This window comes from Heliconius melpomene, chromosome 18 (genome assembly GCF_056956725.1).
Source record: "Heliconius melpomene rosina isolate 202511_hmr_F chromosome 18, ASM5695672v1, whole genome shotgun sequence".
Lineage (NCBI taxonomy): Eukaryota > Metazoa > Arthropoda > Insecta > Lepidoptera > Nymphalidae > Heliconius > Heliconius melpomene.
In genome coordinates, this window is record NC_140406.1 from 15,457,019 (window position 1) to 15,476,540 (window position 19,522).

The 19,522-nt window shown below is 32.2% G+C and overlaps 1 protein-coding gene across 6 annotated transcripts in view; it reads right to left on the minus strand.

Moving 5' to 3' along the window:
* cher (filamin A protein cher) overlaps positions 1 to 19,202 on the minus strand; it is a 63,728-nt gene extending 44,526 nt beyond the window's left edge. For 2 of the 6 annotated variants that reach the window (XM_085201676.1, XM_085201674.1), the window contains exon 1: positions 8,582 to 8,683. Coding sequence is in view for 2 of the 6 variants with exons in the window: in XM_085201672.1 (XP_085057798.1) it covers positions 719 to 741 (23 nt within the window). In the remaining 4 variants the exon portion in view is untranslated. Of the gene's footprint in view, positions 1 to 718; positions 835 to 8,581; positions 8,684 to 19,041 lie in introns of those variants that run through there. The other 4 variants (XM_085201675.1, XM_085201677.1, XM_085201672.1 and 1 more) reach the window with 4 other exon arrangements.
* Positions 19,203 to 19,522: the final 320 nt, after the last annotated feature.

The following is a 19,522-nucleotide window of genomic DNA, read 5'->3' on the forward strand; positions in this document are numbered from 1 at the left end:
CTGACATAAATAATTATTGTTTTTTTAATAATGATTTAGTTTTAAGTTGTCGTTGCTACAAATAATAATACATATTAGTGGGAATCCTCCCGCGAATTTTCATTAATTATTTTTATTTCCTCGGTATGGTAACAAGACAAAACAAGGCGTTGGACAAAACCACTCAATACGCAAGGCGTTCAGAAGTCGGCAGAAAATAAAATTATAAACAACAATTAAAAAAAAGCTTTAAGAGACATACCTATTATAATAGAATTTCAAAACAATTAAAAGTAAAAAAAAAATATAAAAGTTATTTTATTCCAACTTATAACAAAAAATATATATTTCCAAAATCTAATTGATTTTTTATTATTATTTTAATACAATATCTATCAATTAAATATTATAATGGGTCGCTCTTAACAATATCAAAATAATTTTATAGATTTAATTTACGCAGTATTATTGATTAATCTTGTTGATATCGAATAAAAATATGTATACATATCCCTAATGAGAGGTGGCAGCTATTAACTGAACTATCATCCTACATACAAATACAATCACTTTTAGTAAGCAATCACTTGGCTTAATATTATAAATATAATTGTAACGTTTCATTAAAAATATATAAGCGAAAACACGAAACATAAAGGTTATAATCAACAAAAACAATAAAAAAATATATTATTTTTCAGTGCGCGCAAGCGTAGATGAATTTTTAATTAATATTTACCCGGAATCCATATTGAAAACCATTTACAGGGGCACTATATATTATTTCGCGTAATAAAATTCGCTAAACGACGACATTTGAAATAAAAAAATGCTACATGTTCCCACCGTACATATGTCAAAGTGGTACTATTTTGGGACACCCCAAGTTCATACTGTTCGCCGCAAACATAAATATCTCTGAAATATAACGATGCGATTTTCTTTTTCAGTGTAGGTTTAAGTCTAGGTCGTTGCGAGTATTGAGCAACAGATGGCGTTATATATCGATTTTTTTAAGATTTCCAATTTTTATTAGATGGCGCTACTGCTACCTTTTGTTAGAGCTTTTCTTAAATCCTCTTCAGAAAAGCTCTGTTATAATATTAAACTATAGCTACAGCCGTTGTTTAAAATCTACTTCTCATAGAGCAACTTCGCTGTCGGCATGCCTACACTCGAGATTTTGTCCGGTTATCTGTATATCCCGTTCTAAAGCGTTCATAAAAAACGTACATATAGTATTAAAAATTATAAATTAATTTATTTTTATAATTACAAAAATAATGTCGAAAAAACTAAATACCTACTAACTTTGGATTTCTAAATTAAAGAAACTCATCCTATTATTTTTCTTAAAAACGATTTGTTGCATATAAGTGTGTATTTATATATTTTTTGTATATTTCAAACTATTTTTAAATAAGTACATTATTAAGTCTAATACAAAAAATAACTAAAACTTTTTATGATGATGATGTTAGTAAGAATAACATGGCTGACATAAAAGATTACACATGTAACAAAGATTTATGACTGAGATTAACCACCAAATCGAAAACGGATGTGATTTGCAAAGAACTGTGCGCCTACGCAGCCGCACCTACGTCTATTCAGTGGCAAATTTATATTTCTATGTAATTTCACATAATACGTATACTTAATTACAAAAACGTTAACGAGATGAATATATGTATAACTTACAAGTTAAAAAAAAAACACACTTTTCTACATAAAGTGATATAATTTCTATAAAATGTGCAGAGAACTATAAATTATTCAGTTTTCTAGTATCCTCTGAAGATTTGTACTATTATGAACCTGGCTCTATCATCAGACCAGCTGGTTGAACCCAAATATTATATTGTCGCTTAACGATGGTTGTGAGTTCGATTCGGACTCAGATTTTTCATTTCCTCGCTCACTTTAAATTGTAAGTGCTACGGTGAATGCAATCTTTCAACACGCAATACCTCGAGGAATGCCTTATTGGGAACTGAGTGTCTTAACACTAGGTTCCGAGGTTCCCTCTACATACCCTGCTATGTGCGTGATAAAGCGTGAAGAATGAAGAAAAAAAAATGATAATGGTCGCCGCACTAACATTGTTTACTAGCTTAGCTTGTCAGAAGCTATCGGTAGAATGTGCTAACATTGCCAACTATTACAACGTCATGATAAGTAGCGCCTAAAAATTTTGGGAATGTGTGTTTTATTTTGTCTAGCTCTTAATTTTCTAAATAGTTTTGCCGAAATTATCATAAAATATAATGACATCATACGCAATACATACAGTAGCTATATCTAAAATATTTTTTTAGCTTCCCTGTATACCCCAGATACCTACCCACTCAGTTAGTGGGTAGAAGAAATCTAGGATTAAATCACTCCGTACTCCACGCATATCTAAACTTCGATGCATTTTGTTTTGCATTACAGAACCCAACGTCACACTTTGTCTTGTTACAGATTTGAAATGAGTGTATATCGAACCCATAACCGTAGAGCTTAGCTATACAGCTTCTCCATAAAGGACTTATTTATCTTGGAGAATCCATTATATTTGACTATGTTCCAAAATAGAAGATGACGCGAGTATTAAAAGAATTATTAGTTAGTAATAAATATCAACTGTATAGATTTATTACAAAACCAGTTTCCTTTCAATTTATGATTATGTTTGTTTTTATAATTTTTAATTACTGTTATATCCCTTAATGTCTTAACGATTAATCTTTTTTTTTTCACTCAATTTAACCCAGGATGAATAAATGAGATCTGGTATAGTGATACCACCTTTTTAACTGTAACGTAGTGACGTTACAGTTAAAAAAAGAAAATAAACCGGCCAATTGCTAGTTGGACTCGCGAATGGAGGATTCCGTACCATTGCCTACAAAAACGGCAGGAAATCATGTCTGTTGTATGGGAGCCCTTAATTTAATCATCGAACTCAAATGTTATCTAATTCCAATAATATTATACATGTTAAACTATAATCTCCTTTTTAAAAAGTCACTTAAAATATATGGTGGCAGAGGAACCTAGTATTAAGATACTCCGTTCCTTACTTTCCAATGTATTGGGCATTGGTCTTGTCAATGAAAATAAGAAATAAGAAGAACTAAGAAATAATAATTTATTCCCTCCAGTGGGGATCGAACCCACAACCGTCGCGTTACAGTCTCATCCTTGCGCCGCTGCGCCACGACGGGCTCAAAAAAAATGCTTTTGCTACGTACTCACAATCAATCTCATGCTGAATTTAATATTTCATGAATAAAACTAATATAACCTCGTGTCTACTTTATTACCGTGCACCTGGACGCTGCGCGCTGGGCACCACCAATGCGATCCAATATCATTAATCACAAATAATGTATTTTAATTATCAATAAACTTGCAATAATTGGCGAGAACTGTCGAAACATACGTTTTCCTTTATAATAATATACTCTTCAGTATGAATCGATTTATCAGAATGTCAAAACCTAGCCAAATATCATGTGCACTTGCAACAATCTAATAAAAATGTCAGGCAATTTGATGAAAATAGCTTCAACATTTGACGCCCCATTGAGGTTCCCTTAGGCTCACCGGTCACCCTACAGACTCTCAGATTAAGTATTAGGGAGTCAAGGGTGCAGCAGTGTTAGCAATTTTTTTTTATACAATACGTAGAAAAAATCACTTTTCATATTCTTTGTTTATATAATATCTCCTTTTATGCCAAATTTCATAACTCTAAGTCCACGGGAAGTGCCCTATAAAACTCGTAACTTTTGATTGCGTTCATTAGAAGCTCCGTTTTTTTAAATAGAATAAGAAAGTATACCAAAATATAGAGTGGAAATTAAATAAAAGTATGAAAAATCGTATATATTCTACTAGGCAAATGCAACAGGTGCGTTGGCGCAGCGCCTGCCTGTGATTGATTGTGATTGACCACCGCCTCTCGAGTAATTAACTTATTGTGTCTACTTTTTATTATATGCGTGCATGCTGTTCAGAAATAGAGAACGATTAAGATACGAAGTGTTTAATTCTTAAATGTAGAGTGTAATAATAAAAAAATCCGCCCCGGTAGGCGCGCGTGTTTCGAAACTTAGGGCAGAATATAGAGAATGTAGTGTCTTAGCACTAAGTATTTTTTATCTAACCTGCGATATTGGAAAAAGCACAAAGCTAGAAAAAATTGTTTCATTGACCTTCCTTAAGTTCAAGGAAAGGCCTCAATCCAAGACCTTCAACCTTCGAACGTGTAACGGGGACACGTGTATCCTTGAACTTCCTTTAGGTTTTTAGGTCACAAGCTTTGCGTGTCCTCGATACGGAGCCCTTGATAAGGAGGTCGTCTTTTTAGCCTTGGGTCAAGGTCATCCACGCCTTCAAGGAGAAAACGGCTTTCCGCTCGGATTCGAGACGTATTCGATTCGAGATGTATTTGGTGAAATGAATATTGAATATTCATAAAAAATAAAAAAATATAGAAATTAAAAAAATATCTTTGATTTTGGCGATTATAATATAAGTAAAAATCCGTCAGTGGTGGAATATACTTATTTTTTAATTATAATGAGACAGTAGTAGCCCAGCGGCACAGCCACAGCATCTAACTGTAAGCGTGAAGGTTGTAGGGTCTATGTACACTCGAGAGATTATTTTATTTCAACCAACCAACGGTGTCGGGAAGAACGTGAAGCTGGACTCCATAGACATTTAAAGTAACTACTATACATCGGTGTATCTAGAGATATTATCTGGAGGAAGGGATTCAGATTTGTTCGTGTAAAGATTTAAGATTATTTTTTGTTAGTAAATTTTCTGGGGTTGGCCTAGACTATTCTGGGGTTGACTATTGATTGGGCGCTGACCACCCAGCCCCTCCTATTTCGACTATCTACGTAAGATTCAAAAGTAAGTAAAAGGTATTTTTAGTAAATTTGTATTAAATCATCACCACTACAGATTTTTCGTTTCAAAACGATTGTTTTTATCAAATTTATTTTGACACATAATAAGCACCTACTAATTGTTTCTTTAAGAATATTTTCAACAGAAAAGAATGAACGCATAAAATAAACGTCAAAAGTAATACAAAACGTTTTCACGCGTTATTAATACACATTCATTTGTTTCGTGCGCCGCTTCTAGACTTCAGCGAGTGTCGAAATCTGCGCGTGTTTATACTAAGGAATTCTCATTAAAATAAAGCTGTTTTTACATTTATGAATGACTAGCGGCTTCGCCCGCTTATAGCCACATTATTACATCTCTACATTTTACACTTTGTAGCCTATGTGTCATTCTAATTACATTGTAAAGTTTTATTCACTCCGTTCAGTAATTTTTGCGTGAAAGTGGAACAGACATTCATCTTCACAAACTTTCACATTTATTATATTAATAACACTAACTTTTACATGCGGCATCATCCCCGTAGTTAAATGAAAATAAATAAGAGTTATATATGACACATGTCACATTCTAAGTACTAAATGACCGCGGGTACAGTGGGTCATATCAAAAAGTATTAAAATGATATAATAAAGATTAAAGTTTTTCTCAATAATTAGAGTATTTGTTTTTGTATTAACAAGAAGAAACTTTCCATATCTCGGGAACAGTAGTTCGTATATAAGCGCGTTTGTTTTTTGTTGTTTTGTTCCTTTCCTTGTACCTACTCTGCTTGAGCGAGATACAGCGTGAAGCTATCACGCACATAATAAGCTAGGCAGAGGGAACCTGATGTTAAGTCACTTCTTTCTCTTATTTCCGCCCAATTAATCAGATATTGCCTGATGAAAGGCAGAACTTAACATTGAAAATAAACTTAAAATCAGTATTCCCTGAATACTATTCGAAAACGTAGTTGTATTCCATCTAACTGCTGCGACAGTGATTAATATAAGAAAATATTTTAAAAAATACGTTCCAAAATAAAAATATCCACAAAATTTCAAAGATTTATGAGTCCAATGACAAACGACAAATTATTTCTACGTTCGTCTGTTAGTCCTCGACTCCATTGCGTTTTTTAGTGTTGTATGACACTTCCCGTCATACGTAGAATATGTTAAATACGATGTAAGATATATTTCATACTCAACAATATAACCATGAAATAGAATGTCCACGACTTCTCCACTTCTTAGATATTTTCTTACGCTAAATTAATCAGCATTTTTTTTAACCCGTGCAGTGTCTCAAGTGACATTTTTGTTGTCTATATTAGTGAAACTAGGCAAAAAACAATATTAAACTTATATACATAATGAGCGGAATTTCGTACAGAATAGTTACTATTATTTTATATATATGCATTATATATATATTATATATATATTATAATAAATGCTATGCTAAAGAGTTTTAAAATGCCGATATTAATCACTCGTCGACAGGCACGCCCGCGCCGGTGACAGCTCTACAACGGCGGTAAAAATTCTTTGTTATTACGTTGACAAAACATTTTTACAAATTGTCAAATTGCTTAAAAAATAAAAGAAAACAAAAAGTGTAGCTAAAACACACAAATTAAGTATTGTAACAGTTAATATTATTTCTTTTTTTGCTGGATACCTCATGTAGCCGACTTGGCAGAGGGACCATAGTGTTAAGACACTACGATCCTCAGGTGCTACCGAATTCTGGAGGCATTGCATGTTGGGTGGGGAAATCAAAAATTATTAAATATTTAATTTACTCTAATAAGGATCGAACCCACAACCTGTCGCGCGTTGACAGTTAAACACTTGTCCCCTTGCGTCACAAATAATCTAATTTTTTTTATAGTATAGATAGGTACATACTGTATAAAAAAATACTGATATATAGCATTGAAGTGTTAAAACTTTTAACGTGAAATTTTGTATGTACCTAGTGTTCTATAATAATGATATGATAAACAGAAATCTGATGATAGGAATTATAAGTACACGTCAACAAAGTCGAAGAACGCTGTATCAAAATAAAAGCATAGCAAAGAGAATCTAGTATTAAGGCACTCCGTTTCCTAAGTTCAACCTAATTTTGGAACATGCAGATCGTGTTGAGTGGTGAAACTTAACGCCGTTCTTTGTCAAATATTAATCAAACCCAGAATCGTCATTTTAAAGCCAGACGCTGTGGAGTTGCTCCGCGATGGCTAATTCTCCTAATAAATATATTTTTAACCGTACACAATGTTCTTAATTTTGTAACTTATTACTACTTTAATATATTTTATAATTTCACTGGCCGCGCATCGCCTAACCAGAAATAGCACTTGACAGGTATGACATACTCTCTGTCGGGAGTCTACCACCCGTGAGACAATTCATTCTTCACTTTCAAGATAATATTTTATGATTTTGAAGTATGTTAAATGTCATAAAAAATAGATTGATTAATTAAAATTAGGATAAACATTTCTATTATAAGAATATGTAATGAAAATCTTTAAATATTTATATAGATATAGATATTTTTTTTTGTTACATATATGAATTAGTATTCTTTATATTTATGAACCTATGACATATTACGGAATAATAATAAAATAATTTAGTGATTCTCATCTCTCAGTTTTACACTATCTAGGTGGTGAAAGGAGTAGGCAGAAGGGTGTGACTGTAAACGCGACGGTTGTAGGTTCGGTTCCGACTCGGGAAAATGAAATATTTAATCTTTTTATTTCCCTGCTCTAGTAATGTAAAAGCGAGTCATAGACGGCCTTGTATACAATAGAGTTTCGTCACTCAGCACGCAATGCCTCAAGAATTCGGCGGAATGTTGGGAACAAAAGTATATTAATTAATGGAAAGGTTGTGTTTATCACTACGTTCCCTCTGCCTACCCTGTTATGAGCGAATTCAGCGTGAAATTACAAAAAAAAACAAATTATGTACTTACTTACTTTTAAATTAAAATATTTTTTTTATGTTTTTCCTTGAAATAAACTAAAAATATGAAATTAACAAGTCAAATACTTTAAAAGAAGTAAATAAATTAAGATCTTTGCGTCAAATCGCGAAAAGAACATAATTGGTAACGTGTTCATATTACGATGTATGAAATCATAATTATTTGAAACCGACAAAGGTGAATCACAAAATTTATATTTAATATATAGTTTACACTAAACTTACGACCTAGAGTTTTGTTTATAAATTAATACAAACATAAACTGACGAATATTGTTTGTCTTTGAACTATTTTAGTAGACAATCGGTAAGTGATATCGTGTTACAATCAAGAAAATAGAAATACTACTGGTATCTTCTAGAAGAAATGTTTATTATTTTTTTTTATTATAATATACTGAGTTATAATTAATATGAATATTATGAAAAATATCATAATGCTTGTAGGATTATTTTAAATATATAAATTTTCTAATATTTTAAAACTTATGCTATTTAAGATAAAAATTATCAATTTTAATCATTATGAAAATTACATTAAAATAAATTAAACATATATCAAAAGAATAGACAAAACAAATTAAAAAATAGTTAAAAAAAATCAAATTAAAAAAAAAACACGTCACATCAAATCAAGAACCTAAGCCCTAAAGTCACGTATAGTAAAATAAAAAAAAACAAAACGTCAAACATTGACTTACCGCGTAAAACAACACAACACTACACTAAGCTAGGCTACGCTAAGCTAACGTCTATACCGTGTGTAATAACCGCCTCAAATATACGTACCTATGTGATGTGTTCACAATCTCGCTATAAATATAACGCTTCGAAATTGGATGTTACAGTCAGTTTATGGGGTCGCTGAGTTTCGTTTGCTCTTTTGTTTAATTATAATTAATTTATACATATTATAGATTATGTGAGGCCGGTCGTGGCGGGGGTTGTGTGTTCGTTTCCCATTTGGTGAAACGGAATATTGCAAATTTTCATTTTCTCACTCTGGTAACGAGGCGCAGGGTTTAATTTCGCTACTCAACATGCAATGTCTCCAGAATTTTGCGAAAAATATGGAAGGAAGTGTCTTAATGGGAACGTAGTGTCTCAATACTACATTATTTTATTTTGAACTTGTGCCCTCCAGCAATATCGTTTGCTATATTTATAAAACGTAAAGTTATGTTTTTTATTTCCAGGTCCCGTAGTTCCAGTTTACTCGTACATGTTACGTTACAGCGTTCTCAAACGCCTAACTCCGTCCGTACGTTGTTTGTCAGTTGCGATAAAGACAACGAAGTTATAGACCTATAATTTAGTTACAATAGACGAATATAAAGAAATGTTGCAAATACATTAAATGGTGATTGAGTGTTTTGATATCTTCGTAGCTGAATTTACCTTTAGACTTAACCCTTGAATCTGACAACGAACGACGAATCAAACAAAATGAATCATTCTCGTAACGACACCAAATTTACATAAAGAAAATATGTAGTTTTCATTTTAATTTTAATATAATTTATTACATTTTTATACTATTTAATTCCAATATAAAACTATCAAGCCATTGTGGTACAGGATTGTGGATTCGATTCCCACTCAGAAGAATGTATTATTTTTATTCCTGCACTCTGGTAACAAGACAAACCGCGGTGTTGTATTCCTCCCGTTGTCGTAATGTCTCGAATCCGAATATAGAAAACGGATCTTAACTCTAAGTTTTACATACCAACCATACTATATGCGGGATGAAAAAAAATCGGCAATTGTAAATATTATTATTACCGAAGTATCAACAGATTGACGATGATCAAAGTGGTGTGAACGTATGAAGTATACGAACACGATAGTTAAAGTACAGATGCTGGGCCTATGTTATATTTGTTGAGAAAATAGAAATAGAAAATGAACTCTATACAAGCTATAAAAGTAAATATTATGTGTACTGTAACCGGCAATATAGAGTAGAGTTCGTTGTTGAATATTATTATTATTAAAGTTTTCCATTTATCTCGCTCTAGTAACAAGACAAAAACCATCACTACTCAACAAGCAAAATTTCGAAAATTGTTCTGAAAGTGAGAAGACAGAGTGTCTTAACACCAGGTACCCCCTTATATTTGCTAGATATAGCGTGAAACTGACAAATAATACTATTAAAACTTAATTCTATTTAGTCTACGATATATTGATGTCATAATTTTGAGGTATAGGGTGTAGGCGACATGATCTAAGCTGGCTCACTACATTGTATCACAGTTCTAATCCCTACTAATATATCAAATTGTTTCCCGAAGCATTGCTATACATATACCTACCCCCTACATATTATGTATAGTTTAAATTTTTATTTTAAATTAAATATTATATTTAGTATTAGTAAAGTCTAGAGACGATAATAAAAGAGAACCTATCGATAGTTCACTCTGTTCATCAGCTGTTACCATCCTTCAAGAAAAGCATGACCTAAAGGTACCTATAAAAAAATATAAATTTAACCCTACTAATATTTGAATCCACGACCATTACGTTCAAACATCAAAAATCATCAATTTCCAAAAGCTCTATTTCAGCGTCTCTCGGATACATACTGCCAAGTATTTTAAAAACATATAATTTTCATCATAACATTTACGTTTGTACGTAAACACTATTCTAATATTTTTTTGCTCGGTACAGAATTGCCTCTCTTAATGTCTCGAAATAATCGGTCTCAGGCAGCAACAATCAAATTACAAGTCCAATGTTCTACGCTACATGTTGAAGCTGTGAAGAAAATCTCAATCATAATGATTTAGACGATTTTTAATCTGTAGCATGTATGTATGGTAATAAATATTTGTTTATTTTTCTTATTTTCTCGTCCGTTTCTTACGCATAGGCGTATTGAGATATTTTCCAGGTGAAGCCTGGCTTGGGGACTGGTTTACATGTTTTAATAACAATGTCCCACAAAATTGAAATATTATAATATGTACACTGTGTGTAGCTTAAGTTTATTACCAAATTTATTTATTTTTTAATTGTAAATTAAAAAGTTAAAACTGTCGTGGCACCGCTGCCCCACGAGAACACAGTACAAGCGTGTGACTATAAACAAGACGGTTGTGAGCTTGATCCCACTTAGGGGAACTATGCCGCTCTGGTAACGATGCAAAGCAAAAGCATAGGATCAGAGTGTCTTGACACCAGGTTCCCAGGTTCCCTCTGCCTACATTTCTATGCGGCGTGAAGCTATAAAATGTAATCTATATATATAAAATCGAAAGGTCACTCACTCATCACGAAATCTCAGACACTACAAGTGCTAGGAATCTAAAATTTTGCATAGGAGTTACTTATAGGACGTAGGTGCTCGCTAAGACGGGAATTTGCAATATTCGACTTCTAAGGGGTTGTTTTTGGGGTCGAAAGTTTGTATGAAACTTCGCTACTACAAATGCTAAGAGTCTCAAATTTTGCATAGACGTCACTAGGACGTAGTCATGGAGACAGTAATTAATAATAACGTAGTACACGCGGGTGTAACCGCGAGCGGGCCGCTAGTTTAGTATAAAAACTGCTAAACACTCTTGACTTTAGACTTTTTGAATTTAAGTAATCTTTTTATTACCAACAATTTAAATTTTTTTTAATTATAAAATTTAAATTACCACAGTATAAAACCAATAGACCAATAAAATTTAATGCCACTAACAGGATATTAATATAATCGTGTATTAAATAAACAAATTAAACTTTGTATAATCCACGATGTAGATACAAATACAGGAATAATAATTATTATATCTTCAATAGAAGTCTAGTAGACTAAATATTTGCTTTTGCTGAGACGGATATTAATGCGATTTGTGATGTAAGTCCTGATATTTATTTACATTTTATGGTTTTCTATATATTATGGATATATCTTTTGTCTTTGATCTTATTTTTGGTGGGAAAGATAGATAAACACACTTTTATACAGATTACTTTTAAGGGTTCAAGGGAATCAAGAATCAAGAACTTTTTTCTAAGGTAATTTGAAGCTTAGAAAAGTAATGACTTGGCGATGTAGAAATATAAATTAATATTTTTACTATATCCATTACCTTTATTATTAATTATAATTAGTTTTATTTTCATTACCCCTGGTATGTTTAAATATTATTTAATATCTCGCTTTATTATTTAAATAGAAAACCAAACATCCTCCTAGCTACTTTTATTACTCTACTATTTTAATTAATGTCACGCTAATCGGAAACAGATAGCTATAAATTATATTATTGAACATCTGCCATTCATCTAAGAGCTCTAGTAAGTACGTTTTATTGCGAAGTATTAGAGCATAGTGGGGGTTGATCTTTTCCAATCTGAATTATCCCAAATTTAATATTTATTTATTTTTTATATATTGTTTTCTAAATTTATTAGAATTGTATTCACATTGTAGGAGATACTTCCCCTAGTTTGTGACTCCATGGTCAAATGGAAAAACTAAGGGTTTTGTATGACACAGAAAACGTACAAGTTGCTTGAAGCAATTGTAAACGCTAGTATGAAATTTAATAATTAATTCAGAACTTATTTAATTTATTTATTTAATGTTATTCTTTTTCAGAGACATTCCTTTTCACACAAACCACTCACGCGAAAGTACCAACATGTAAACCACTCTAAAGAGCTTCAGCTAAAAGCTCGACGCATATTTCATCGTAGCCAATTAGACTGACTGACTGTGATGAAAAATTTATACTCGTTTTATAAGATATTTATAGGACTAACTTTTACCTACTGCTTCATCAGCGTGGTGAAATGACAAAAAAATTGAGTTCTGTGTGACACACGTTCTAAGCGCCCGACATAAGCTTGAAATATGACGTAGTGTAATATAACCTATATACCATCTCGATTAATAGACTACCAGACGGACCCTTAGTTTTTCAGGAAAGCACGTTCAACCAAACAAACTCTTCTGCTTTATAATATTAGAATAGATAAGATACCGAGGCATTGCGGGATGAGTGGCGGAACACAACGCCACACTTTGCCTCGATACCAAAGCTAAAAAAAAAAAATTAAATATATCTACTATATAAATTGAGACTGTTATATCTATCGTAACTCAAGTCGCACCAGATGCCGTGCCAAATGAAACATATCTTTTATTTTGAACATATCTATGTTTCAACAGTTAATGATCAATTACATTTATAGTACAAACTATTGTAATATATACTAGCTAGTTCCCGCACACAACTTTGTTGGCGTGGATTCGAAGGTGTATATAACTATATACTGTATAGTTCTTAATAATGAAATAGTTCCGGAGCTATTTTAAAGTTTCTAAGATTAATTTTGGTTGGCGCTTGACGAGGGAGGCCTACGTTCAGCAGTAGACGGCTATAGGCTGATGAAAAACGATTAATTTTATCCTTATCTTATATTAGATTATTCATTTTATATAATACTAGTCGTCATTCACATTATTCTTTGCGTGTACTTTAGGACGTATTATGAAAAATTCCGATTTTTATCATTTCTGTAGGAATTTCCAGAGAATTTCTCGTCGTCACCTATAAAGGTAGTTAAAATTTTATGCACAGATTATGCCTTCGTGCGCGGTTCCTTTTTGGATGGACTGGATTTTATTCTAATACTTAACCTGACCTATAACTTAACAACAACTAAGTTAGAATATAAGGTGTAATGTGCTAGACAAAAACATAAAATAGAATAAATTATCACTAAGCACTCCTTAAGTCACGTAAAGATATTAAAATAAAAGAATATATATATCTCCATTCAATCAGTGCGGTGGGTAGTATGTGGATGTCAGCTAAGGCATGCAAAAATCTTGGCATGTCTCGTGGAGCTTAAAAACGATTTTATATTACTTTTATAATATAGATCGCATACATACATCAGTCTCTGTAATATATTTAGAGTTAATTAACTGTTATTTTAACGCATTACGCAGTGATTAATCGGTATCCGCCATTTTGTGACCTGAATGAGGAATTACGAGAATTTATTTTCAATTTTTTAATACATTATATACATTTTCTTCTGTAAACAACGGAACGCTGACACATTATTTTTTTTATTTATATTTGCACTAATGTCCGTTCTGTTTATGACAAATTTTGACAGAAAACCATTTTTTTACATTAAAATTAAAATATACCTGCTGCTTTCGTTACTACTGTGAGCCCAGTTTTCGAGTTGTTGCGTGTTGAGTGGCGGAACTCAACACCGCGCTTTACCTTGTTAACAGGCGGAGGAAAAAATAATCGTTTAATATTCAATATTAGTTAATTTCACACGTGGTGCCATTATTCCAAGACGGATTCATATTCTATTTGAATTTAATAATTTAAATTTATTTTTTTTCTATTTCATAATATTTTATTAGGAACATACTACCAATGTAACCCAACTCTACACTGTGTTATATAAAGAAAAGATTAAGCCCATAGTACCTACCTATAATCTGATAAGCCAATGTACGAGTAACGGTTAGATTATCATATTAATATTTGTATTTAATTTTTTTTATTTTTTCCTTCCCGGTGCAGAAATCCAACCCACAACCGTCACGTTCACAATCAGAAACTGCACCGCAGCGCCACGACGGCCTCTACGATAGATTTCCAAGATTACTTTTATAAACATCACCCAACAGCTGGTATCCAAAAAAAAATGTAGACATCACGCATTTTAATATGATGTAAAAATATCTCGTTCCTTTAAGATTTTCGTATCATTAATTAATAACTCGGACGGTGGGCGGCTATTTATACTTTTATATCGCGAGAGCAACGTGACACGCGGTGACTGATCCTCTTAATAGGCCAACGTATTAAATGCTATAGTGTTTTATTTGTTTTCTACCTTGTTCTGACACTTGCTCTAATGAATACTATTAATATTATCTGTTATATTTTCATTTTTTTCTTCACGCTGTATCCCGCATATTGTGGGGTACAGAGGGAACCTGGACTAGGGACTACTAGGGACACTTTTTCAAGTTTATTATTGTGATAAATATTGCATATATTATGCTACTTATATTTGAAATTATCGATAACTTAATAAATCTATAGTTAAGGCTAATTGTGGCGCACAAGCACAAAGTGTGACTGCGAAGGCGACAGGTTGTGGATTCGATTGCCACTCGAGGAAATGATCCATTTATTTATTTTTTTCGCGCTGGTGCCGAGGCCAAGCGCACCGTTGAGGTCCGACACTCAACTCGCAATGTCTCCGAAATTCGGCGGAAAAACAAAAACGGAATGTCTTAACACTAGGTTCCCTCTGCCTACCTTGCTGTATGCGCTGCTCTAATTACTGAATTACATATCGCACTAAGGAAGTCAAAGCTGCACTTAAAGCGAATCCAATAAACGTCGTCCACTATTATTTAGTGCTGTGAATTTAATAGACCGCCGTGTGTGACTGCTCTAACTATTTTAAGTTCTTTGTGATCAAGGCGTGGATTGCTTTATTAGAAAATGAATTATTACTATGCCATTGAAGTCAAGTGGGCCAGTAACTGGCACTAAAAGTTATGGTTGTGGGTTCTATCCCCATTTAGGGTGAATAAAGCTCTGAAAACTAAAGTGTATATCTCAAATTAGTCCTTAAAACAAACCCATTACCTGTCGCGTTTACTGCTAGACTTGCCTGCCTTTAAATTACAGAAATTACTCTACAAATGTAAATAAACATATAAATGATGATTTAGTCAACATCAAAATAGCTTATTTATAAATTAATCTTATTCGTACTCAAACTATTCTTCTAAGAGATTATTTTTAGGTTGTTAGTTTCCATTTTAATAAATAAACAATATCTATACTTCCATACAAAAATTCTTCCTCTCAAATTGGAGAGGGACCAATGACCTGGATGACGTTTTTTTTTATTTGAAAATTTGTATTTTCTAATAAAATTAAAATATTTATAATAAAATCGTAACTGATCGGTGTCTGTATATGGAAGATTTATGAGAAAAAAAACTAATACAAAAAATTGGGTGCATTCATCAATGTAATAGAACCCAAAAAAATAATTTTTAAAATTTTTAATAAAAATTTATAATCATAAATAAAAAAATCCTGAACATCGTTGCCTAATTGTGAATATCTTGTGATATCTATATTTACGTTTTAGTGTCACGCCGCTAAATAATTAATTAGCGCTGGAAGCGGGACAGGAGGACGCACACAAATGTTTCCCGGAAAATTGGTGATAGTGAAACAGTTCCTGTGCCATTTTAACTGTATCTAAGATGTGTTTTATCATTATAAGTTGAAATACTTTTTAAATCAAAAAAATATTTATTAGTATTAGTTAGAATTTTCATTAATACCATGTTAAAATTACATAACGGCACCTTGCTATTAATGAAAATTAGTTCAATCTATTTTTGCTTCTCATTGAATAAATGCGTAAATGCTGTATTCAAATTCAATTATTTTATATTTCATTTTTTACATTCAAGTTATTCTTTAGATATTCAAATTGACTATTGTAATTCTGTTACACAATAATAAGTTGAGAATTAAGCTTCAACTAGTGTTCTATCAAAAGGATAACGTGAAAACGACAAGGCTCCATGATAAATAGTTGGTACACGTTCAAAACACCGATTATTACGTAGAAAACATTAAATCGATCTTGGCAGAACAGCTGGATTTATATAAGTAACGATTAAAGTAAATATAGTTTAGGTTCAAGCTGTGTCGAGAATGTCAACACATGATGTAATCGGTAGTGAAACCCTGCTATTTTAGTGTTTGTCCGGAATCCGTTATTATAAAAGTACCTAACACTCGTGATTCCACCTACTACACGTAGGCTGAATTATTAATAATCTCTGATCACGGGCTATCTACTGTAAAATGTGTGAAATGTCGGTATTTTAAAAATATATTTTCAAAATCAAAAATATATGCGAATAATCCGGTTGTTGTATATTTCAATTAAATTATGTATAAATAGCGAAAGCCGACGATTTCATTAAGTAAAGTCTAGCCCCACTAATATCAAATAGAAGAAGAAGAATATATTTACATAAAGTTACGTGTTTATTTTTATTATTTTCAAATTCAAAGTTCTTATTTTGATGTAAGTATTTCGAAAAGTTGGAATTTTTTTGTAGATAATATGTAGGTTAATTTTTTGTTAGTTCTGGAGTGGACACCCAACTATTATGGGATGGACACAAGCCATTCTCATCCATCCTATTCGTACGCCTATGGGTGGACCTAGCAATTCTCGTATCGGATGTGGAGACGAGGTTTAGTGCTTAGTCACCGGTAGCAAGGCAGACGAAAGTAGATAGTTTTGCCAAAAATCCATAAGCTTCACGATGAATGGTTACTAAAAAGTAATGTACAACACAAATCTTTCACGTCTCGTGATGTCGTGATATATTGGTGATATCATAAAAATACTTTCGATTTTATCTCTTCTCTTTAACTCTTCTATTATTGTCTATGTTACATTATTTGAGTACATAATATATTAAGTAGGTTGAAACTGAAGCGTCGTCGTCGTCGTGGTGTCTCTTTCCGCTGAGTCACTTGTAAAAATTATGACACCACCTATTTAATATAGTTTTATATAAAGACCAGCCAGCCAGTTCCCAGCCGTTCGTCGTGACCGGTTTACAATGGAAAACACTCTTTCCACGTTCCCTCTGCCTACCAAGCAAGCAAAAAGAAAAAATATATCTATATATGTATAAAAGTCTTTCGTGGAAAGTTCCTTCAGTAAGGAGAAGAAACTAATTTTTACGAGCACGACTAGTTTTTAATACCTTAAAGGTGAAACATTTTTTTTTTGTTGCAACTTTGTTGCTACTGAAATAATTGTGTAATCGATAAACATAAAATCAAATCATGAACCCATTGCAAGTGAATTGAAATGGAACAAAGGGTTAACTCCTCCATATCATTGATTGAAAAAAGTCAAAGTCAAAGTCAAAGTCAAAATATCTTTATTCCATAAAAATGCTTAACATTCACTTGGACATGTCATAAAAGATAAAAAAATGCAAACAAAATAACCAAAAAAAATGTGCAATTTTGACTTGAAAAAAGCCCGTTCAAATGGTTGAGCTCATGAGAAGATACAGGCAAAGAAACTCATGGCCACTCTTTTTAAATGCCAACATTTGTTATAAATCACAATTAACAATTTTAACTTAGAAATAGAGCAACTCATTTCCAAACATCTTTATCGCGAACATAATCTTTAACAGAGTAATAAGCTTTTTGGCAGAGCCTGTGCTTTACCACTTTTTTAAATTTGTTCAGTGATAAATTAACCACGTCGTTGCGCGCCGGTTGTTAGATTTTCTATTTTGATAAAAAGTTATAAAAACTTTGCATTCGGGTTTTTATTTTAGGTATATTGTTTACTTTTTAGTTAGTTTTGACGTAATAATCACCAAAATCAATCAACACAAGAACACAAGAACAAGAAGCACTGAAATGTCGCATTTAGACGCGCTTAGAATAGCCTTAATACATTACATTAATAATCATTAAAATGGTTTCCTATGTTATCCACCTATTTATTATGGTACTTTATATGTAACGTAAGTAATAGGTGTGTTTGAAATATTGATGTACTTTGGATACAATGTTAATGATTTACACGCTTTAATTATTAATAATTATTAACATGAATAATAATCGTATATTTCTCTATTTATATGGAATCGTGGCGCGGTGGAATTTTGTCTAACCGTAAACACGATGGTTTTATGTTCGATTTCGACTTGGGTGAATGAATTATCTTTTATTTTTTGCTCTGGAGTTCCACCAGAGTTCTGTACAAAATAGACCATTGAGTTTCATCAGTCAACTCGTGATGTCTCAATTTCAGGCTTCAAATGATTCTTCATCTAATGTACATAAAGAAGTAATTGTTATTTTTTTACTAGCCATTTCACTTCACTTTTTATTCTTTTTATGTTCAAGCCTAATACAAATATATTGATGATTAATTAGTAAATAAAATTGGAAAATTGCAGCTTACCTATAAACACATTCAAAAAAAGCTTTTAAAATACTTACAATAGTCAATTTGAATATCTAATATTTTTATTTATTTACCAGACATAGAATCTTAAAAATATATTGCATTTTAATTTTATGGCACTTACTTTGAATTTACAAGGTTGATTCGTTGGCGGGAACTTGCGGGAAAGCGCGCGTATATCCAAGCGTTTAGTAATCCAATATCGATTGTAACAATTATTTTTTTTATTGTCCGCTATAAAACGTAGCTCAGGTGGTGTTACCAGAGCCAGAGAACATACGTGACTAAACACACTTCCATGCTTTCAAGTAAATTTTAGGTGGCTCGGAGGAAAATGACTGTAGTGTATTTTGGAACGAGTAAATCTTGCAATCATTTTACACTTGCCTCGAATTATGATACAATGAACTTGAGCTGGGCTTACTAGTAGGTATATTATATGTAAGATTTCACACTACATTTAAAAGAACCCTTCAAAGGCGGACCAGACGTATTAATTATTCTTATTTTTTTTTTCAATATCCCAAGTGATGAAGACGCGTAATTTATCCCTAGGTAGAGTCCCTTTCTACCATGCTGATGACGCTCTAAATATGAAAAATGCC